The sequence below is a fragment of the Orycteropus afer genome, unplaced genomic scaffold, assembly GCF_000298275.1.
Source record: "Orycteropus afer afer isolate SDZICR_OR568_19922 unplaced genomic scaffold, OryAfe1.0 scaffold00006, whole genome shotgun sequence".
In the NCBI taxonomy this organism is placed as follows: domain Eukaryota; kingdom Metazoa; phylum Chordata; class Mammalia; order Tubulidentata; family Orycteropodidae; genus Orycteropus; species Orycteropus afer.
This window is the reverse complement of record NW_006921593.1, coordinates 13,227,435-13,243,357: the sequence shown is the minus strand read 5'-3', so window position 1 is coordinate 13,243,357 and position 15,923 is coordinate 13,227,435. Positions and strand designations below refer to the sequence as shown.

The 15,923-nt window shown below is 54.7% G+C and overlaps 1 protein-coding gene across 1 annotated transcript in view; it reads left to right on the top strand.

Annotated features, from left to right (window-relative positions):
• SDK1 (sidekick cell adhesion molecule 1) overlaps window positions 1-10,771 on the top strand; it is a 661,119-nt gene extending 650,348 nt beyond the window's left edge. The window contains exon 45 of the mRNA XM_007942892.1: window positions 10,502-10,771. Coding sequence (XP_007941083.1) covers window positions 10,502-10,771 — 270 coding nt within the window. The remainder of the gene's footprint in view (window positions 1-10,501) is intronic.
• The last annotated feature ends 5,152 nt before the right edge of the window (window positions 10,772-15,923 follow it).

The following is a 15,923-nucleotide window of genomic DNA, read 5'->3' as shown; positions in this document are numbered from 1 at the left end:
CGTCTGAGGTCCCGCTGGTTCACGGTGGTGTTCAAGGTCTCCGTCTGAGGTCCCGCTGGTTCACGGTGGTGTTCAAGGTCTCCGTCTGAGGTCCCGCTGGTTCATGGTGGTGTCGGGGTCTCCGTCTGAGGTCCTGTTGGTTCACGGCAGTGTTCAGGGTCTCCGTCTGAGGTCCTGCTGGTTCACGGCGGGGCTGCAGGGTCCGTCTGAGTTCCCACTGGCTCACGGTGGTGTTCAGTCGTCTGCACTTGTGTTGATGTTCTGTCTCCTTGTTCCGTCCCTCACTGCACTGAAGTCCCCAGCTGTCCTTGTTGAAGTGTCCCCTTCCCCCTTCCCTGGTATCTGCCTTGACGCCGTGTACCTTGAGATGCTGTTGTCCGGCCACATGTGTTCATAGCTGTTGCGTCTTCCTACTGGCTGACCTGTTGCTCACCTGCGCCTGTGTCCCTTACTCTGCTGACACTTTTGATCTGAAAGCCTGTCGTGTCAGCCAGCAGGACCGTAGCTCCAGTTCCAGCTTTGGTTACTGTTTATGTGCTAGGTCACTTCCATCTTTTACTTCCAGCCTGTTTGTGTCTTTGAATCCAAGCTACGTCTCTTGCAGGCAGCAGATAGTTGTATCCCGTTTTCCATCCAACCGCCAGTCCCTGCCTTCGGATTAGGTGGTTTAATTCATTTGCGTTTAGGTAGTCACCGATAAGGCAGGATTCACAGCTGCTCTTTCCTGTTTGATCCCTGAATGCCTCAAGCCTTCATCCACATTTTCCCTGGCTGCCTTCTTTTAGGTTGAGTAGATAGTTTCTGGTGTGCCCATTTAATTCTTTTGGTTTTCTTTTAACTACATGGATTTTTTTAAGCTATCTTTTGTTAGCGGTTGCTCTGGGGCTTAGGTGACATCTTGACAGCACCAGGTACTTCAGCTGTGTCCTGGCTTGGTTCCCGCAATACACGGAAGCCGTGGTTACGCAGCTGTGGTCCCTCCTCACCTCCTTCTGTGTTGTCGTGACATGGTGTGTTACAATCCCAGCGAAGCGTTTGTATGATTATTGCTTCATACAATTGTATGTCTTTTAAAGAAGCTGAGAGAAGGACGGAGGACAGGTATGTGTTTATGGGGTTTGTTGTCTTCACCTCCTTTTTCTTCTGGTTTCTGGTTCTCTGAGTTTCTTCCCGTGGTCTCAGGTGGCCGTCTGGAGCCATTTACCTACTGTGTCAGCACTTGGCTATCACCTCATGCTCTAAGTCATGGGCCCAACAGCTCAATTACATACATGTCGTTTGATCCAGTTGTTTAAATCAGCAAAGGAAGAAAAGAGAAGCAGGGATTATACCGTGTCTCACAATGACCTGTATAATTACCTTTGTGGTGGCACTTTTTGTTTTCTCGTATGGATCAACTTACTGTCTGGGGTAACTTGTCAGCTTGATGATCTCCTCCAGTATTTCTGGGAAGGCTTATGAGCTACCCACGAGTTGTTTTCTATTTCTGTTTACCTGGGAATGTCTCTATTTCACCTTCATTTTTTATCGCAGTTTCGTTGGCTGTCAGACTCCCGGTTGACACTTTCCTTCCACGACTCGAATGTGTCAGCCCACAGCCTCTGTCCTCCTCGTTTCAGATTAGAAGTGAACGTTTACTGCTCCTGGAGTCCCCTCGCTTGGGATGACTCACTGTGCTCTTGCTGGCAGCAGGGCTTTCTTCGGTCTTTGCCTTTCCAGATTTTGACTGATCTGTCTGGGTGTGGGTCCCCGTGTATGTATCTCATTTTGAGTTTGTCGACCCCGTTTGGTGTATAGATTAATACTTTTATCATATTTGGGCCCCAGGGCTCCTCTGGAAGTTGTAAGTCACTATTTTTTATTTTATTTTATTTTTTTTTTTTGTGATTCGGAGAGAGTTTACAGAGCAAACTTGTTTTCCATTCACCAGTTGTGGTGGTTACATTTGTGTGTCAGCTTGGCTGGGCCTGGATGAGTGGCTGGGCAGCTGGATGTAGTTATTCCCCATGGTGAGACTGGCAATTAACTGCATGGTGGAATCTATTGGAGCAGCTGAGTAGCGGCTTTGGGTATGTGGTCTGCTTCCTGTCTATAAGAAACAGCTTTGGGAATGGTCTCTAGCTTATGGCACGCTTGAACCCTGCATGTAGTCGAGTCGTTGTTCAGCAAGCTGCCATGTTCCCTGCCGATCTTGGGACTTTTTCTGGGCTTGAATGAATGGCCTGCCATGTGGTTTGGTAACATCAGGACTGTGCCTTTTTACTTGTCAACCTTGGACTTGTCAGTCTCAGCAGCCAGCAGCTGTCTGAGTGAAGAAACGCCTCCAGCTTCACTGGGCCAGGAGCAGGAGACAGAGTTGAAACCCAAGGCTGAGGGGCTCTCACCCAGCCCCTAGAGCCTGACACTTTGAACTTGGACTTAAAGCCTCCAGATTGTAAGAGAATAAACTCCTGTTTGTTAAGGCCATCCCATTTGTGTGTATTCCTGTCAGAGTGGTACTAGGGAACCAGAACTCCAGTTTATACACATTTTGTTTCACAACATTGATTGCAATTCCATAATGCAGCAGCTCTCTTCCCACTTCCTCCCCGTGGTCACCTTTTCCTTGTGTCCTTCTTTCCTACACATCCCTGCCCTCTGAGCTGTCTCCCTGTGACAATGCTGCCCTTCTGATCTACCTTGGTTGACTTTTCTAAGGTGTACCCACCTGGGGTACATGTTTGCCCTGCAGGCCTGCTGCTTGGCTGGAAGTCACCACCGTGTGCCAGTCACTATTAAGTCCCATTTCATTTTCCTCCATTTTCCTTCCTCCTCCTGGCATCCACTGTTCACTTGTTGGTGCACTTACTGCTCTACCATATTCCTCAGCAGCTCTGTTCATTTTTCTCCATTCTTTTTTTTCCCCTCTGTTGTTCAAGTTGCATAACTGCTGTTGTTATATCTTCAAGTTCACTGATTCTTTCTTCTTCCAGTTTCAATCCACTGTTGAGCCCCTCTAGTGAATTTTTCATTTAACGGGTTTCAACTCCACAACTTCCTCTTTTTAAAAAATTTCTATTTACACCCTCTACTTGAAGCAACGCTGTCATAGTACTTTCCTTTAATTCTTTAATATAATCATAATAGCTGTTTTGAAGTCTTTTTTTTTTTCTGGGTCCAACATTGGGGCCCCCTCAAAGGCTGCCTGTTTTTGTTTTTGTTTTGTTTTTCCCCCGTGTGGCTCATACAACCATTTATTTCTTGTGTCTCATAATGTTTTGTTGAAAACAAGTCATTTTAGCGATTCTGGGTGCTGATATGCATCCTGCCCCCACCCGGAAGCTTGTTGTTGTTATTATTATTTTTTTTTTTTTTTTGCTTATTTGTTTGGTGATTAGGCAAGACCATTCGGCAAGTCTGTGTCGCCTGCATTGTGCACTGTCTGATGCGCCTCCTCAGCCTTGGACACGCAAACCATCACCTGACCGTCTGGAATGACTGTGGCTTTAACTGGACGCCTTTGCACTGTCTGTTGTCATGATGTCCCATTAAACTAATGGTGCCACTATTGGTGTCACACCCGGCTGTCAGCCTCCTGTCTTGCTGGCTCTGTTCATTAATCAGTGAGTGCAGTTTTGGGGCACAGGTTGCTCCACTGTCTGAGCCACATGTTGTCAGTCTTTGAGGCTTGCTCTGACCCCAGGTGGGTTCTAGGCTGTTCTTTCCTTGGCCCTTTCTGTTAAGCTTCTGGCCGGTCCCTTGCTTCCCTTCTTTCAACTCCTCGTCCCCAAGATCTCCATCAGGGACACCGGGGAGGTGAAAACAGTTAAGTGCTTGACGACTAGCCAGAAGATTGGCACCTCAAACCCACCCAGAGGTGCCCTTAAAGACACGCCTGGTAATCTCTGCCAAAAGGCACGGTGTTAAAAAGCCTGTGGAGGAGTTCTCTGCTCACCAGGAGTCAGAATTCACTGGGTGGCCAAGTGCCAACACCAGCAAGCTTCCTGTTGTTTCTAAAAATGCCCTTGGACATGAAGCGTGCTGCTCCTGACCCAAAAGCCAGCTGGGGAAGGGGCAGTCGGGACCCAGTGTTCTTGGCCCGTCACATCTACGGTAGCCCTTCCATCCTACAGGTAGTCTGGGTGGAAAGAAGGGGCCACAGTTTTCTTGGTCCTGCCTGCCTGGGGCAGAGCTGCTCTAATGTGGAGCTCAGGGGGGGTGGGGGGAGCTGGGAGGAGAGGGAGCCCTGTCCACGTGGCCACACCTGACCAGAGAAGCGCTTCTGTCACAGTGAGCTGGGGGTGGGGGATGGGAATGGGTGTCAGGGCTCAAATCTCACAGGTCCTTATGCTGCTCTTTCTGAGATTTAATGCATTGTCCTGAGTAAATGTCTCTCCGTTTGCTGTGTGCCCTTAGGGCCATTCCCAGAAACTCTAAAGTCTGTTTATAAAACAATTTCCACCAGTTAGATCCTTGCGCCAGGAATGATGGTTTTGACATTCAGAGGGGACCGGTACGGAATGTGGGTTAAGGTGTGACATGCGTTTGTCTTCTGTCGCATGGACTTCTGGCCTGGCCCTGTAACCCCAAATCTGCAGAATCAAGTTACAGACCACAGAGAAGGCCCTTAGGGATAAGCACTGGTTCCAGAGAACAGAGCCCGGGTCAGGAGGGGCAGAAGCCACACTCACCGTCAAGCAGGTGGTTCGTGATTGATTAAGACTCAGACGGATGATGTGTGCATTTCAATACGTCCCACACCCAGGCCCTGGGGGAGAAAGAGAACTTTGCGTATTTGCTTGGCATTCAGGTTAATGGTTGACACAACGTGGACGCTGCAGTAGAAACGTCAGGTCATCTGTCCTCGTTAGCTGGTATGCTGTAACGCGAGTACCACACGTGGGTGGCTTCATGAACAGGATTTATTCTCTCCCAGCTCAGGAGGCGGAAGTCCCGATCCGGGGCGCCGCCGTAGGGGAGCCTTGCCCCTGGCGGCCCTGGGGGAGATCCTTGTCTCTCTCCAGGTTCTCTGTTCCTCGGTGACCCTGGTGATCCCGTGGTGTGTAGCTTCCCTTCTGTGTCTGCTTAGTGTCTGCTCTTTGACATCAAGAGACTGACTTAAGACCCCACACACACACACACACACACACACAAGTCCTGCCTCGTTAACATAACAAAGCAACCTGTTCCCAAAAGGGATTATACCACAGCATAGGGTTAGGATTTACAACGCACACTTTCCGGGGGATATAACTCCATCCGTAGTGTCACCAGTGACTGGGCAGCTTCCCCTGCCCTCCCTCCTGCCCCGTTGTCTGGCCCCACAGAGAGCCTGCCAGACCGGCCACTCTCAACTTCCACTGGGTCACGTGGCACAGACGGGGGGGTCACGTGGCACAGACTGGAGGGGCGCTCTGACTTCCCCGGGTCACATGGCACAGACAGGCGGCCCCTCATGTCTTCTGCTGAACCTGAGGCCCGGCCGCCACTTCATCCCAGGGCTGCTGGTGAATTACATCAGTACCTCTACTCAAACCACATCTGAAAAAAGGGTTTTCCAAATCCAAAGACACAGTTTCTAAAATCTGCCCTGCTTCTCGGACTCAGAGCAGCCCCCTTGCACCTAGTAAACTCCGTGATAAGACCCGCGTCTGTCGTCTTTCCAATGTAACAGCAACTGCGTTAAGATTCTCTGTCATCTGCTTGCCAGGCATCTGTTCACCTTTCCAAACTCTCCGAGTCAGCCTGGCGCCTCATCCAATCACAGGCTGTCGTTCCATGGTTTCCTGGGAAACCAGCACCCATTGCTACCTCATCACACACACACACACACACACACACACACACACACACTGCTGTCGAGTCATCCCACACAGGAAACTTAAATAATAAAGACCCTGTAGCATTTCCTTTTTATCAATAACTGTAACTCCTTGTTCTGGTTCCCTAGTGCCACTCTGACGAGAATATACCACAGATGGGACGGCCTTAACAAACAGGAGTTTATTCTCTCACAATTTGGAGGCTTTAAGTCCAAGTTCAAAGTGCCAGGCTCTAGGGGCTGGGTGAAAGCCCCTCCACCCTGGGGTCCAGCTCTGCCTCCTGCTCCCGGCCCACTGAAGCTAGGGGCGTTTCCTCACTCAGACAGCCACTGGCTACTGAGGCTGAGAAGCCCCAACGTTGACAAGGAAAAAGGCACAGTCCCAATATTACCAAACCACATGGCAGGCCATTGACTTAAGTCCATTGTAAGTCCCAAGGTCCGCAGAGCATAGCAGGCTACTGAGCAACGACACAGCTACATGCAGGGTCCAAGCGTGCCACAGGCTAGAGACCATTCCCAGGGCTTCTCCTTAAATACAGGAAGCAGACCACATTCCCAAAAGCAGCTACTCAGCTGCTTGTGGTAGATCCCACCATGGAGCTGATTGCCAGTCTCATCATGGGGAATAACTACCACCAGCTACCCAGCCACTCAACCAGGCCCAGCCAAGTCGACACACAAGCATAACTACCACACTCCCTATCCCATATCCTATTGAAAACCAGTACCATCACATAAAGACCACGCACAGGGGGGACAGCATCTGGACACCGAGCTTTCTCAGCGGAACAGGGCCAGGAGGCATGGCTTTAGCTTCAGGCCTGCCTGGCACGAGCTTACCATGTGGCCCTGGCTGGGCTCTCACTTCTGTATCCTACACAAACAGCAAGAAGCATAAAGAGCCTCTCACGGTTTCTGGCCTCTGCTCTTTCTGCACAGTGGCTGTGCTCTTGCCAAACACAGGCTTTCTGAACCTCTTGCCTGGATCTGTGGCCTGGCCACTTGAAGCTCACAGCCCCCCAGTTTGTTCTTATCCAGGAAGAACTTGTCTCATCCAGCAGCAGGGTGTAAAGTCCCAGAAGAGATTCCAATTGGCTCAGCTTCAGTCACATGCCCACCCATTAACCAATCGCACTTTTCCAAGAGCGGAGCCATTCAGATTACCTGGCAGGGAAGGATTACTTACTTTGAAGGAGTAAGACATGAACAGTGGATGTCATTGTGAGCTGGACAACACCCTCCCAATTTGTCTCCTGCCAAGACCCCTTCTGAAGCCAAACAAAGCAAGCCAGTGCCATCACTCCACTGTGACTCACGGTGGTCCCACATGGGTCCGAGAATGGGGCTCTACAGGCTTCTCAATAGAGATTGTTTGAACGCAAGCTCACCAGGCCTTTCTTCTGAGGCCCTTCTGGCTGGACCGAGCCTCCAACCCTTCAGTTACTGGCCGAGTGTGTTAACCATTTGCACCCAGATCTAGCACGGATCCTGCTTTGAGTCTGCAGGACGTTGAGGTCTCTGGCTGAGAAAGTACATGAAGATACACAGCTACCGAGAAGCCTTGTGTGAAACTTATTACACATAAGCACATGCGTGTGCAGGACAGGGACACATTGCTTCTCTAAGCAGCGCTGGGCAGAGTCCATTCTCTTAGACATGCCGACTCCTGCCATAACTCAGAGGTCCCTGCCAGACGGCCCCTAGGTCCCACCTGCCACTCTGAGCCCGTCTTTACAACCTAAACGACTACAGAGGGAGGTGGGGGAGGCCAGGAGACAAAGAGGATGGCGACATGCAGAAGCTGCCACCAGCCGGCTGCCAGCCAGGCTGAAAGAGGAGGAACCGAGGGCAGAAATGGCCGACTGGGTTGACCATCTGTCCACCATTCACAGGACTTCACGTGAGACCCGGCCATCGACAGTCATCCTCCACCTTTTATAAACCTGTGCCTGGAGGTGTCCTCATGTTACTCCCAGCTGCTGTCAAGTCCACGCTGACTCACGGCCACACGAACTGCGCTGCACGGGGTTCACAGAGGCTGGGATCCTTTGGGAGGGGCCTCTGGGTGGGCTCAAACCCCAGTCTTTGGATCAGCACCTGAGCATGTAACCGTGTGCACCATCCGGGGACTCCAGGAGGGCTTTATTTCTGCCACCTTTGGCCGGGCCAGCGGTCTGGGCCTGGCCACACTCTGTCCCCAGCCAGCATCACCCTGAGAAGGTCACCTCACTGCTGACGCCTCAGCTTCTTCGGATACGGTATGAGCGGGTTCAGCGTGGTTGCTACTTTGCACGTTCCATGACGCTGTCCCGTGTGGTGAGGAGCCCTGGTTGCACGATGGGTAAGCGCTTGGCTGCTAGCCAGGAGGTTGTTGGTTCAGACCCACCCAGTGGCTCTGTGGGAGAAAGACCTGACCGTCTGCTTCCTTAAAGACTACAGCCAAGAAAACGCTATGGGGGTTTACTCTGTCACCTGGGGTCACCAGGACTTGGAATTCACTCTACAGCCCAGCACCAACAGCAGCAACTCGCAGTCAGCAAGGAGACCCTGGGCACCTGAGGACACAGTCCGCAAGGACAAACGTCCAGAGCGTTGTCCTCATCTTCAGATATAACGAGCCCTGAGCCCAGTGTGACCCTGAGGCCGGGTCAGTCCAGTTCCGTGTCTTCGATGGCATGACCCACGATGCCTCCGGCAATCTCCACATGTGTTCCTTCTCTCCCAGGGAAACATGGACTGAATCCAGGGTCTGAAGGAAAGCCCACTTCAGGGCGCTGGCACAGAGCGTCCTTAAGCTTTGCTCACGGAGTCTCGGTTGTCTTTCCTTCCGGCCCCGTGCCCCCTGAGCCTCACCTTGTGAACCACCCCAAGGCCTCTAGCAAACAGGCGAGGAGTCAGTCTTACACAATGGCCGCAAACACCGCCTCGGATCTTCTGGTGGACACCCTCGAGGTCAGACGGATTGAAGAGCTCAGCGCTTGCCAGGTTTCGGGCCACATCACGCAGGCTGACCACCTGCAGCTGGGCGGAGCGGAGGACAGTAACAACACACACGGCTGTGTCCACAGCTGGACAGGCGGCGCTCCGTGACCACCCACACGGCTGTGTCCCCGGCAGAGAATGGCATCGTCATCCCAGTGGACCAGGAAAAGCCTAGGAGTGACCTGGCACCGGGACAGGTCCCCCGTAGCTGCCAAGGCTGCCCACGAGCTGGTGCTTTGTAACGAGAGAAATGTCGTCTCAGTCCTGGAGGCTGGGGTCTGGATACAGAGTGTCAGCAGGGCCAGGCTCTCTCCAAAGATCCTGTCCTGCCCCTGCCACCTCCAGGGACCCCTGGCGTCCCCTGGCGTCCCCTGGCGTCCCCTGGCTTGTGCGTGTAGCATCACCCCCTCCCTCTGCCTTCACATGGTGGCTTCTGTCTGTTTGTCTGTCTGTCTGTGTCTCTTCCTCCTGTCTTCCTCTGCGTCTCGACTCCTCTTTTCCTAAGAACACCACACAGTGGGGTCAGGGTCCCCCTCTCTCCGCATGACCTAATGTTAACCTCACTGACAACACCTTCGAAGACCCCGTTTCCAAACACGGTCACGGCCACAGGTGCCGGGGGTTAGGGATCCACATGTCTCTCTGGGGAGCACCATTTAGCTGTAAACCACAGCAGGTGCCGTGCAGTCGCCTCGACTCCTGGCGACCCCGGGTGTGTCTCATCGGGACTGGGCCCCGCAGGGTTTTCAGAAGCAGCCCTCCAGCTTTTCTTCCAGGCCCCTGGCTGGACTCGAACCTGTAGCCTTACAGCCGAGCATGTTGACCATTCGCACCACTGAGGGCCTCCGAGTCACCCCACGGCACCTGCCACACACCCCAGCACACGCACCACCAGGTGGCTTACAGGAAGTGTGCTGGGGTGACAAGTAGACGGGGGTGAGGCCGGGCGGCCGATGTCAAGGACACCACCGGAGCCGGCTAAGCCCCCTACGTGCTGAGGCTGCGGGTCCCAGGGCTTCCGAGGCTGCCCAGCGGGCGGCAACACTGAGCTCTGCCCCGTGTGACTTGGTTAACCTTCAAAGGGCGGAAGCCAGTCCCAAAGACCGCAACATTGCTTTAAGATAATTAGCAGAGAAAAGGTGTGGACTAACTTCTTACTGGATGGTGCTGATTTATTTTATGAAAAGAAACAAAGGAAAGCCTGAAGGGCCGGTTGTCTAACTGCATGGCTGCCCCGCTGGGCCACCAGGGCTTCGGCCCCGGGCGAGCCGTGGGGACCGGAGGTGGGGCAGGTGCAGGGGGTGCAGTGGTTGTCCTTGGTCCCCCGGGGTGAGGCCACGTGGTGATCTGGGGGCGGCATGGGGGACCCTCCCCATCTCCACACTCGCCCTCACTTCCCTGAGGCAAGCAGAGCTGAGACCGGGCCTTTCCCCGGCCGATGCTCGTCTATGCACTGGAAGGACAGCGTGTCCCCATGGACCCTCGAACCAGATGCCACACAGACGTGTCACGGGGCAGGACAGCTGTGGGGACCGGCCCTGTGGCAGGCCCCACGCTGCTCCGGGACCAGCGTGATCCAAGGCCGAGCCCCGCAGCGCTGGGCCGGGGGCTGGGGCCGCCCAGAGAGCGGGCACCCTCTCCCCTTGCTCGTGTGCGGACGCAGGGGCCACGCACCTGCCCGCTCGGCGCCAGTGACCACTGCCCCTCTCCCCGCAGGCCACCGACTCGGACTACGAGGACGGGCCGCCCAGGCACTCCTTCGTCAACCACTACATGAGCGACCCCACCTACTACAACTCGTGGAAGCGCCGGCCCCCGGGCGCCAAGGCCCCGGCGCCCTACCGCTACGAGGAGTGCGCGGTGGGCGCGCCTGCGCCGCGCCTGCAGCCCGTGGTCACCACGCAGAGCTCGGGCGGCGTGTACGCGCCCGCGGGCCCGCAGCCCGGCGCACGAGCGCCCCTCACCGGCTTCTCCTCGTTCGTGTGAGCGCGGCCCGGGCGCGCGCACGCCTGTTTCTGTTAAGACAATCAACTGGGATCCCCTGAGCGGAAGTTTCTGTTGGAAGCGCGCGCGATAAGTGATGCTTTCCAGGACCTGTGAACCCTGGGTTTCCATTAGGACGGTTTTTTTTTAATGGCTTTTTGTAACATCGCTGCAGGGAGCAGACTGCGTTCCTTTTTCTTTTCTTTTTACGAGAAGGTGTACCTCCCTGGTGCAACGGCACCTCTGTGACTTCGGGGGCCCCGGGGCTCCCCTCCCGAGACCACCAAGGAGGCCGGAGGGGGGGACGGGGGTGCAGGGGAACCTCGGAGCCGCCTGCTGGCCGACCCCTCCTCGCCTCTACCTCCTCTCGCGAGGATTCAGCCCGATCTCGTTCTTGTCCATCTCTCCACACCTCCAGCTAGAGCTCACTCCTGGGGTCCCCATCACAGACGCTTCACCTCAGCGCACTGCTTCTGATCACACCCCTGGCATTTCTAAAGTACCCTCACTGGGCAGTGGCAGGGCAGCCGGGCAGTGAGTCTAGGATTAGGGCATCCCGTGGGTCTTGTGGAGACCCCACTGTGGCTTTCTTTGACTGTCCAGTGATAAAATATTTGGGGCGCCCTCCACACACCTGACTGCTAACCAGAACACTGGCGGTTCAAACCCACCAGCCACTCCTCGGAAGGAAGGTTCTGCAACCTACTTCCGTAGTGATACTGCCTCGGAAACCCAAGGAGGGGTCGCTATGAGTCGGTCTGACTCACGGCAGGTAACAACCACCACCACCACCACACATTAAACCTGGTAGAAAGGAGCTCGGGTGGTGCAGGCAGTTAGGGGCTTAGCTGCTAAGTGAAAGGTTGGTCTTTCAAACCCACCAGCGATCTGCTTCCACGAAAATTAAACCCACTGCCCACTGGCTGATGCCTGCTTACAGCGCCCCTAGAGGACAGAGTGGAACTGCCCACAGGGTCTCTCCAAGGCTGTCAATCTTCACAGAAGCAAAGCCCAAACCACACCCACTGCCTGGAGTCCATTCTGACCCACAGCGCCCCTAGAGGACAGAGTGGAACTGCCCACAGGGTCTCCAAGGCTGTCAGTCTTTATGGGAGCAAAACACCTCGTCTTTGTCCTGTGGAGCGCCTGGGGAGTTCCAACCACCCATCTCTGTTAGCAAGCACTTAACTATTGTATTAGGACTCCCTGGTGAAGATGACCGCCTAGGAAACCTTATGGGGTAGATGTGCTCTGTCACGGAGGGTTGCTAGGCATTGGGGTCCACTGAATGGCACCCAACGACAAACCTTGTAGTCCCAGAGCAGGAAGCCCACCTCAAAGCTGGGAGCCACCGGCTGGTACTTAGCAAGCTAGGCCCGCCACGAGAACCCACCACACATGCCAGCTGCGCCAAGCTAGAGTGAGCAAGATGGTGTGCCCAGAATCCCAGTGATGCACACTTAACCAGAGTATTTTTAAAATCTTTTTATCTTTTTTTAAGAGATGCCATGTGAAATGAACGAGTCTTTGCTGTCTCCAGGTGCCTTTCTGTTCATTGTTGCGCTTTGTGCGTGCAAAAAGACAAAATGCCACGGTGTCTCCCCGCAAAGCAGAATGGCTCAAAAAAATCAAGGTGGCACATGACCCCGTGCACCTCGCAGGCCCTCCCTGTGCACACGGGCGCCCTGTCCTCTGAGCACGGCTCCCACCCCTCTGCTCTTCCCGCCCGTCCCCCTGCTTCCCGATCCCGGCCCTGCTGTCTGTCCACTCCCTGTTCATCAAGGCCTGCTTTTAGCCTTAACCGCTTTTCTGGAAAAGCATGTGGTTTGGCTTGTAGCTAAATTAAATACTATGACCTGCTTTGGAAAGAATGCAAAATCAAGACAGGAGCAGGTCTCGGCCCACCACACTGATTCTGCAGCAGGTCTGAGATGGCTGAGGTACAGGCTGGTCGGTCAGGCTCCCATCCGGGCCCGGTTCTAGACGGAACTGGCTGCCGGTCCTGACCAGGGTGTGTGCCTGGGCCACCGCCAAGTCACAGTGAGGCCCCACATCCCGCCTCAACCACAGGCGGGGGACAGGGCAGTTGGATGTTGTCCACTCAGATGACTGGCCAGTGCCCTGAGGGTGTACGGCATGTGGCGTCCACTCTGCTCCCGAGGCCACTGGGTGCAGCCCCAGGAGACAAGGAGAGTTTTGTGTTGGGTGAAAAACTCCAGTTTTTCCCGAATTGGAGGGTGTATAAAGCTTCCCTTCCCTTCCCCCACTCCCGCCCCAGCTGCTCCACACCCCCATCTTTTTTCTATTCCTTCCTTCTTTTTCTGAGCGAGGGGGAGATACTCGAAACCAAAAATCCTAGACGCTCTGTCCAAAGCCCCTTTTGCACCTGCTGACCACAGGACAGGACCTGCCTCAGCTGAAGGAGCCTGCTGCCCTCCTCTGTGGCCACACGATGGCAAAGTGGACTGGAACCTGGGTCCGCTGGGATCTCCTCGAAGACAGACCATAGTGGAGAACACGGACAAACAGCCTCTGCGCCCTCTGCCCACTCTCTTAAGCCATACCGGACGTTGCTTTAAATGAGGGGAACATGTGTGAGACGTCGTAGTTTGGGGACGGTCTGGTTGGAGGTTAGAGGTTTGCTTTTCCTTCTGGGTTTCGGCATTGACGACATGATGGGATTTTTAGGCTCGCTGCATTGCCTGTAGCCCCTCTGTTTTTAGTAAACTTTTTCTTTTTGGTACGGAATTGCTTGTACGATGCTGCGGTGGCCGCTTGGTGGCTGACGGGCTGTCTGTCTGCTCGCACCCTGTGAGAGGCCCCTCACCGCTGGACCGAGATCGCGTGTTTGGATTCCTGCCTCCTGGAGCCGTGTGGGCCTTGAGACGTGTCCACTTCACAGGAACACAGTCACAAGACAGCAAACGGATACTGGACTCAGCTCGGTTCTGCAAAGGGGGCAGGCAGCATTTCTGCAGCCAAGACAGGGCCAACGGTCCCGTGCACTGAGGTGGCCTTGATGAGCAGCAGGTGTGCGGCCCCAGTGCAGCCCTCAGCGGGGTCACTTGGGGACCTGGCCCCCTTTCCGTGGGGGGAGGGTGCTGCCCAGCACCCAGCGGAGGCACCGGGATGGCTCTACGGGGGCAGCCGGGCTTCCCCTGGGAGCACTGAGGGCACAGCTAACGCCTCCCCAAGTAAACCACCAGCCTTCCGTGCCGCCTCTCTCCCCTCACGCTTTCGGGGCGCTCGGGATTAGATGCCATGGCAACCAAAGGCTGGCTGAGGATGGGAGGCGCTTGGGTGGCTGCCGCTGGCCCTGACGCCTCCCTTCCACCAAGCGCACGCCACTCACCCCGGATCCTCCCGGCAGCACCACGGGTTTGTCTGCAGTTTGCCGCGTGGTCGGTCAGTTGTTCTCCCGACGAGCAACCAACCGGCGAATCCAGCTGTGGCCCCGTCCCTCCGCTCAGGCGTCCCTGCAGCGCCAGCGCTCACAGCCGCCTTCCAGCCGCCTTCCCCTGCCCATCTCACGGTTTCTGAAGCCACAGTAGATCAGTCTGGAGGCTTCCTTCCTAGCACACTTTCGCAGCTGTGCTGGAAACCGGAGCTCATTGCAAAATCAAAGCAACCTGTAGGAAGACAGAGAGGTGCTATGGGTACAATTTTTAATAAAAACATCATTTTGTTCCTTAAGCTCTGGTGGTTTTCTTCAGCAGGTATTCATAAATTCTAAGACTGTGAAGATGACACACTCAAACTTAACCCTGGTGCTGAATGAAACGCACACATGCACACATGTGCACGCACAAAAAGTGCATATGCACAGAGCTGTACACAGACATGCACGTGTGCAACATGTGGACGCACGCATATGTGCTTACATGTATGTGCACAAACGAATGCACATACAAACGTGCACATATGGCTGTGTGTGCATGTATGTGCACATAGATGTGTACACAAATGTACATGTATGTGCACATGCACGTGTTCGTGTGTGTGGTGTGCATGTGCATGCACATACCTGCATGCACAAGTGTGGGCACGCCCACGTGTAGGCATGCACGTGTGCACACGTGTACGTATGCATACACATTCACATGTGTGCGTGCATGTGTGTACGTGTATACACAAATACACACATTTGTGTGTTGCATACACATGCACACATGCATGCCTACATATGCACACACACACCTGCATGCATGCACATATACACACATTCTTCCCAGAACCCCATTCCTGTTAAAACATACGTGTATATTGACAATACCCCCAAACTGCAGGTGAGGTGGAGGGACCTCGACCCTCCCAGGAAGAGCCACACCTGGAGGACACCTGGAGCAGGCAGCCAGATGGCCGGGGGCAGTGGGAGCCTAAGACCAGACCCTGGTGCATGGGCAGCCATTCTCAGAGCCAGCGCCAGTCCCTCCACCTGGCTGTGGTCCCAAATCCTTCGCATCCCTTGCCATGAGGTCTGGAAGGGGAGTGGGCTCCTCACCTCACTTCCCTTGGCCAGGTGGAGGAAGGAAGGCTCTCTGCTGGAAGAGCCAGGCCTCGCAGATGCTCATGCCCTGTGTGAAGGGGCAGGATATGAGGCCGTCCCCTTCCGTCTCTGCAGCGGAATCTCCAAACCCCTGCGGGACCCTGACGCGTGAACACGGCCACTGCAGCTACAGTGCTGGGGGCTGCCTGGAGGAGGCGTCCAGCCCTGCCCAGCCGCGGGACCTCAGGGGTTCTCACACTGGCTGCCCATTGGGCTCACCGGCTCCACACGCAGAACAAAGGTCACCATCCTGGCGGCTGGACCCTGAGATTGATTTTTGTCGGGTTCCCCAAGTGACAACCTCCATGCACAGCCAAGAAAGAGGGGGCCGGCCAGGGTCCCAGGAGAAGGGCAGTTCTGTGGGCCCGACTGTGATCAACCAAACCCTTCTGCTCCAAACTGAGGACTTGTGGGGGAGCCAGAGCAAAGGGCACTCCCATTTTTCTCTCTGTTTCCCACACCAATTGTCCACCCACCTCCCAACACCCACAAATATGAAATTAAAGTCCATGGGGTGTGCACTGTCCCCCACGCTTCAGAAATCCCAGCTGTGTGTACAAAGTCGGCATCCAATGACTGACCACTGCTTGATGCCAGACGATGTCCCCT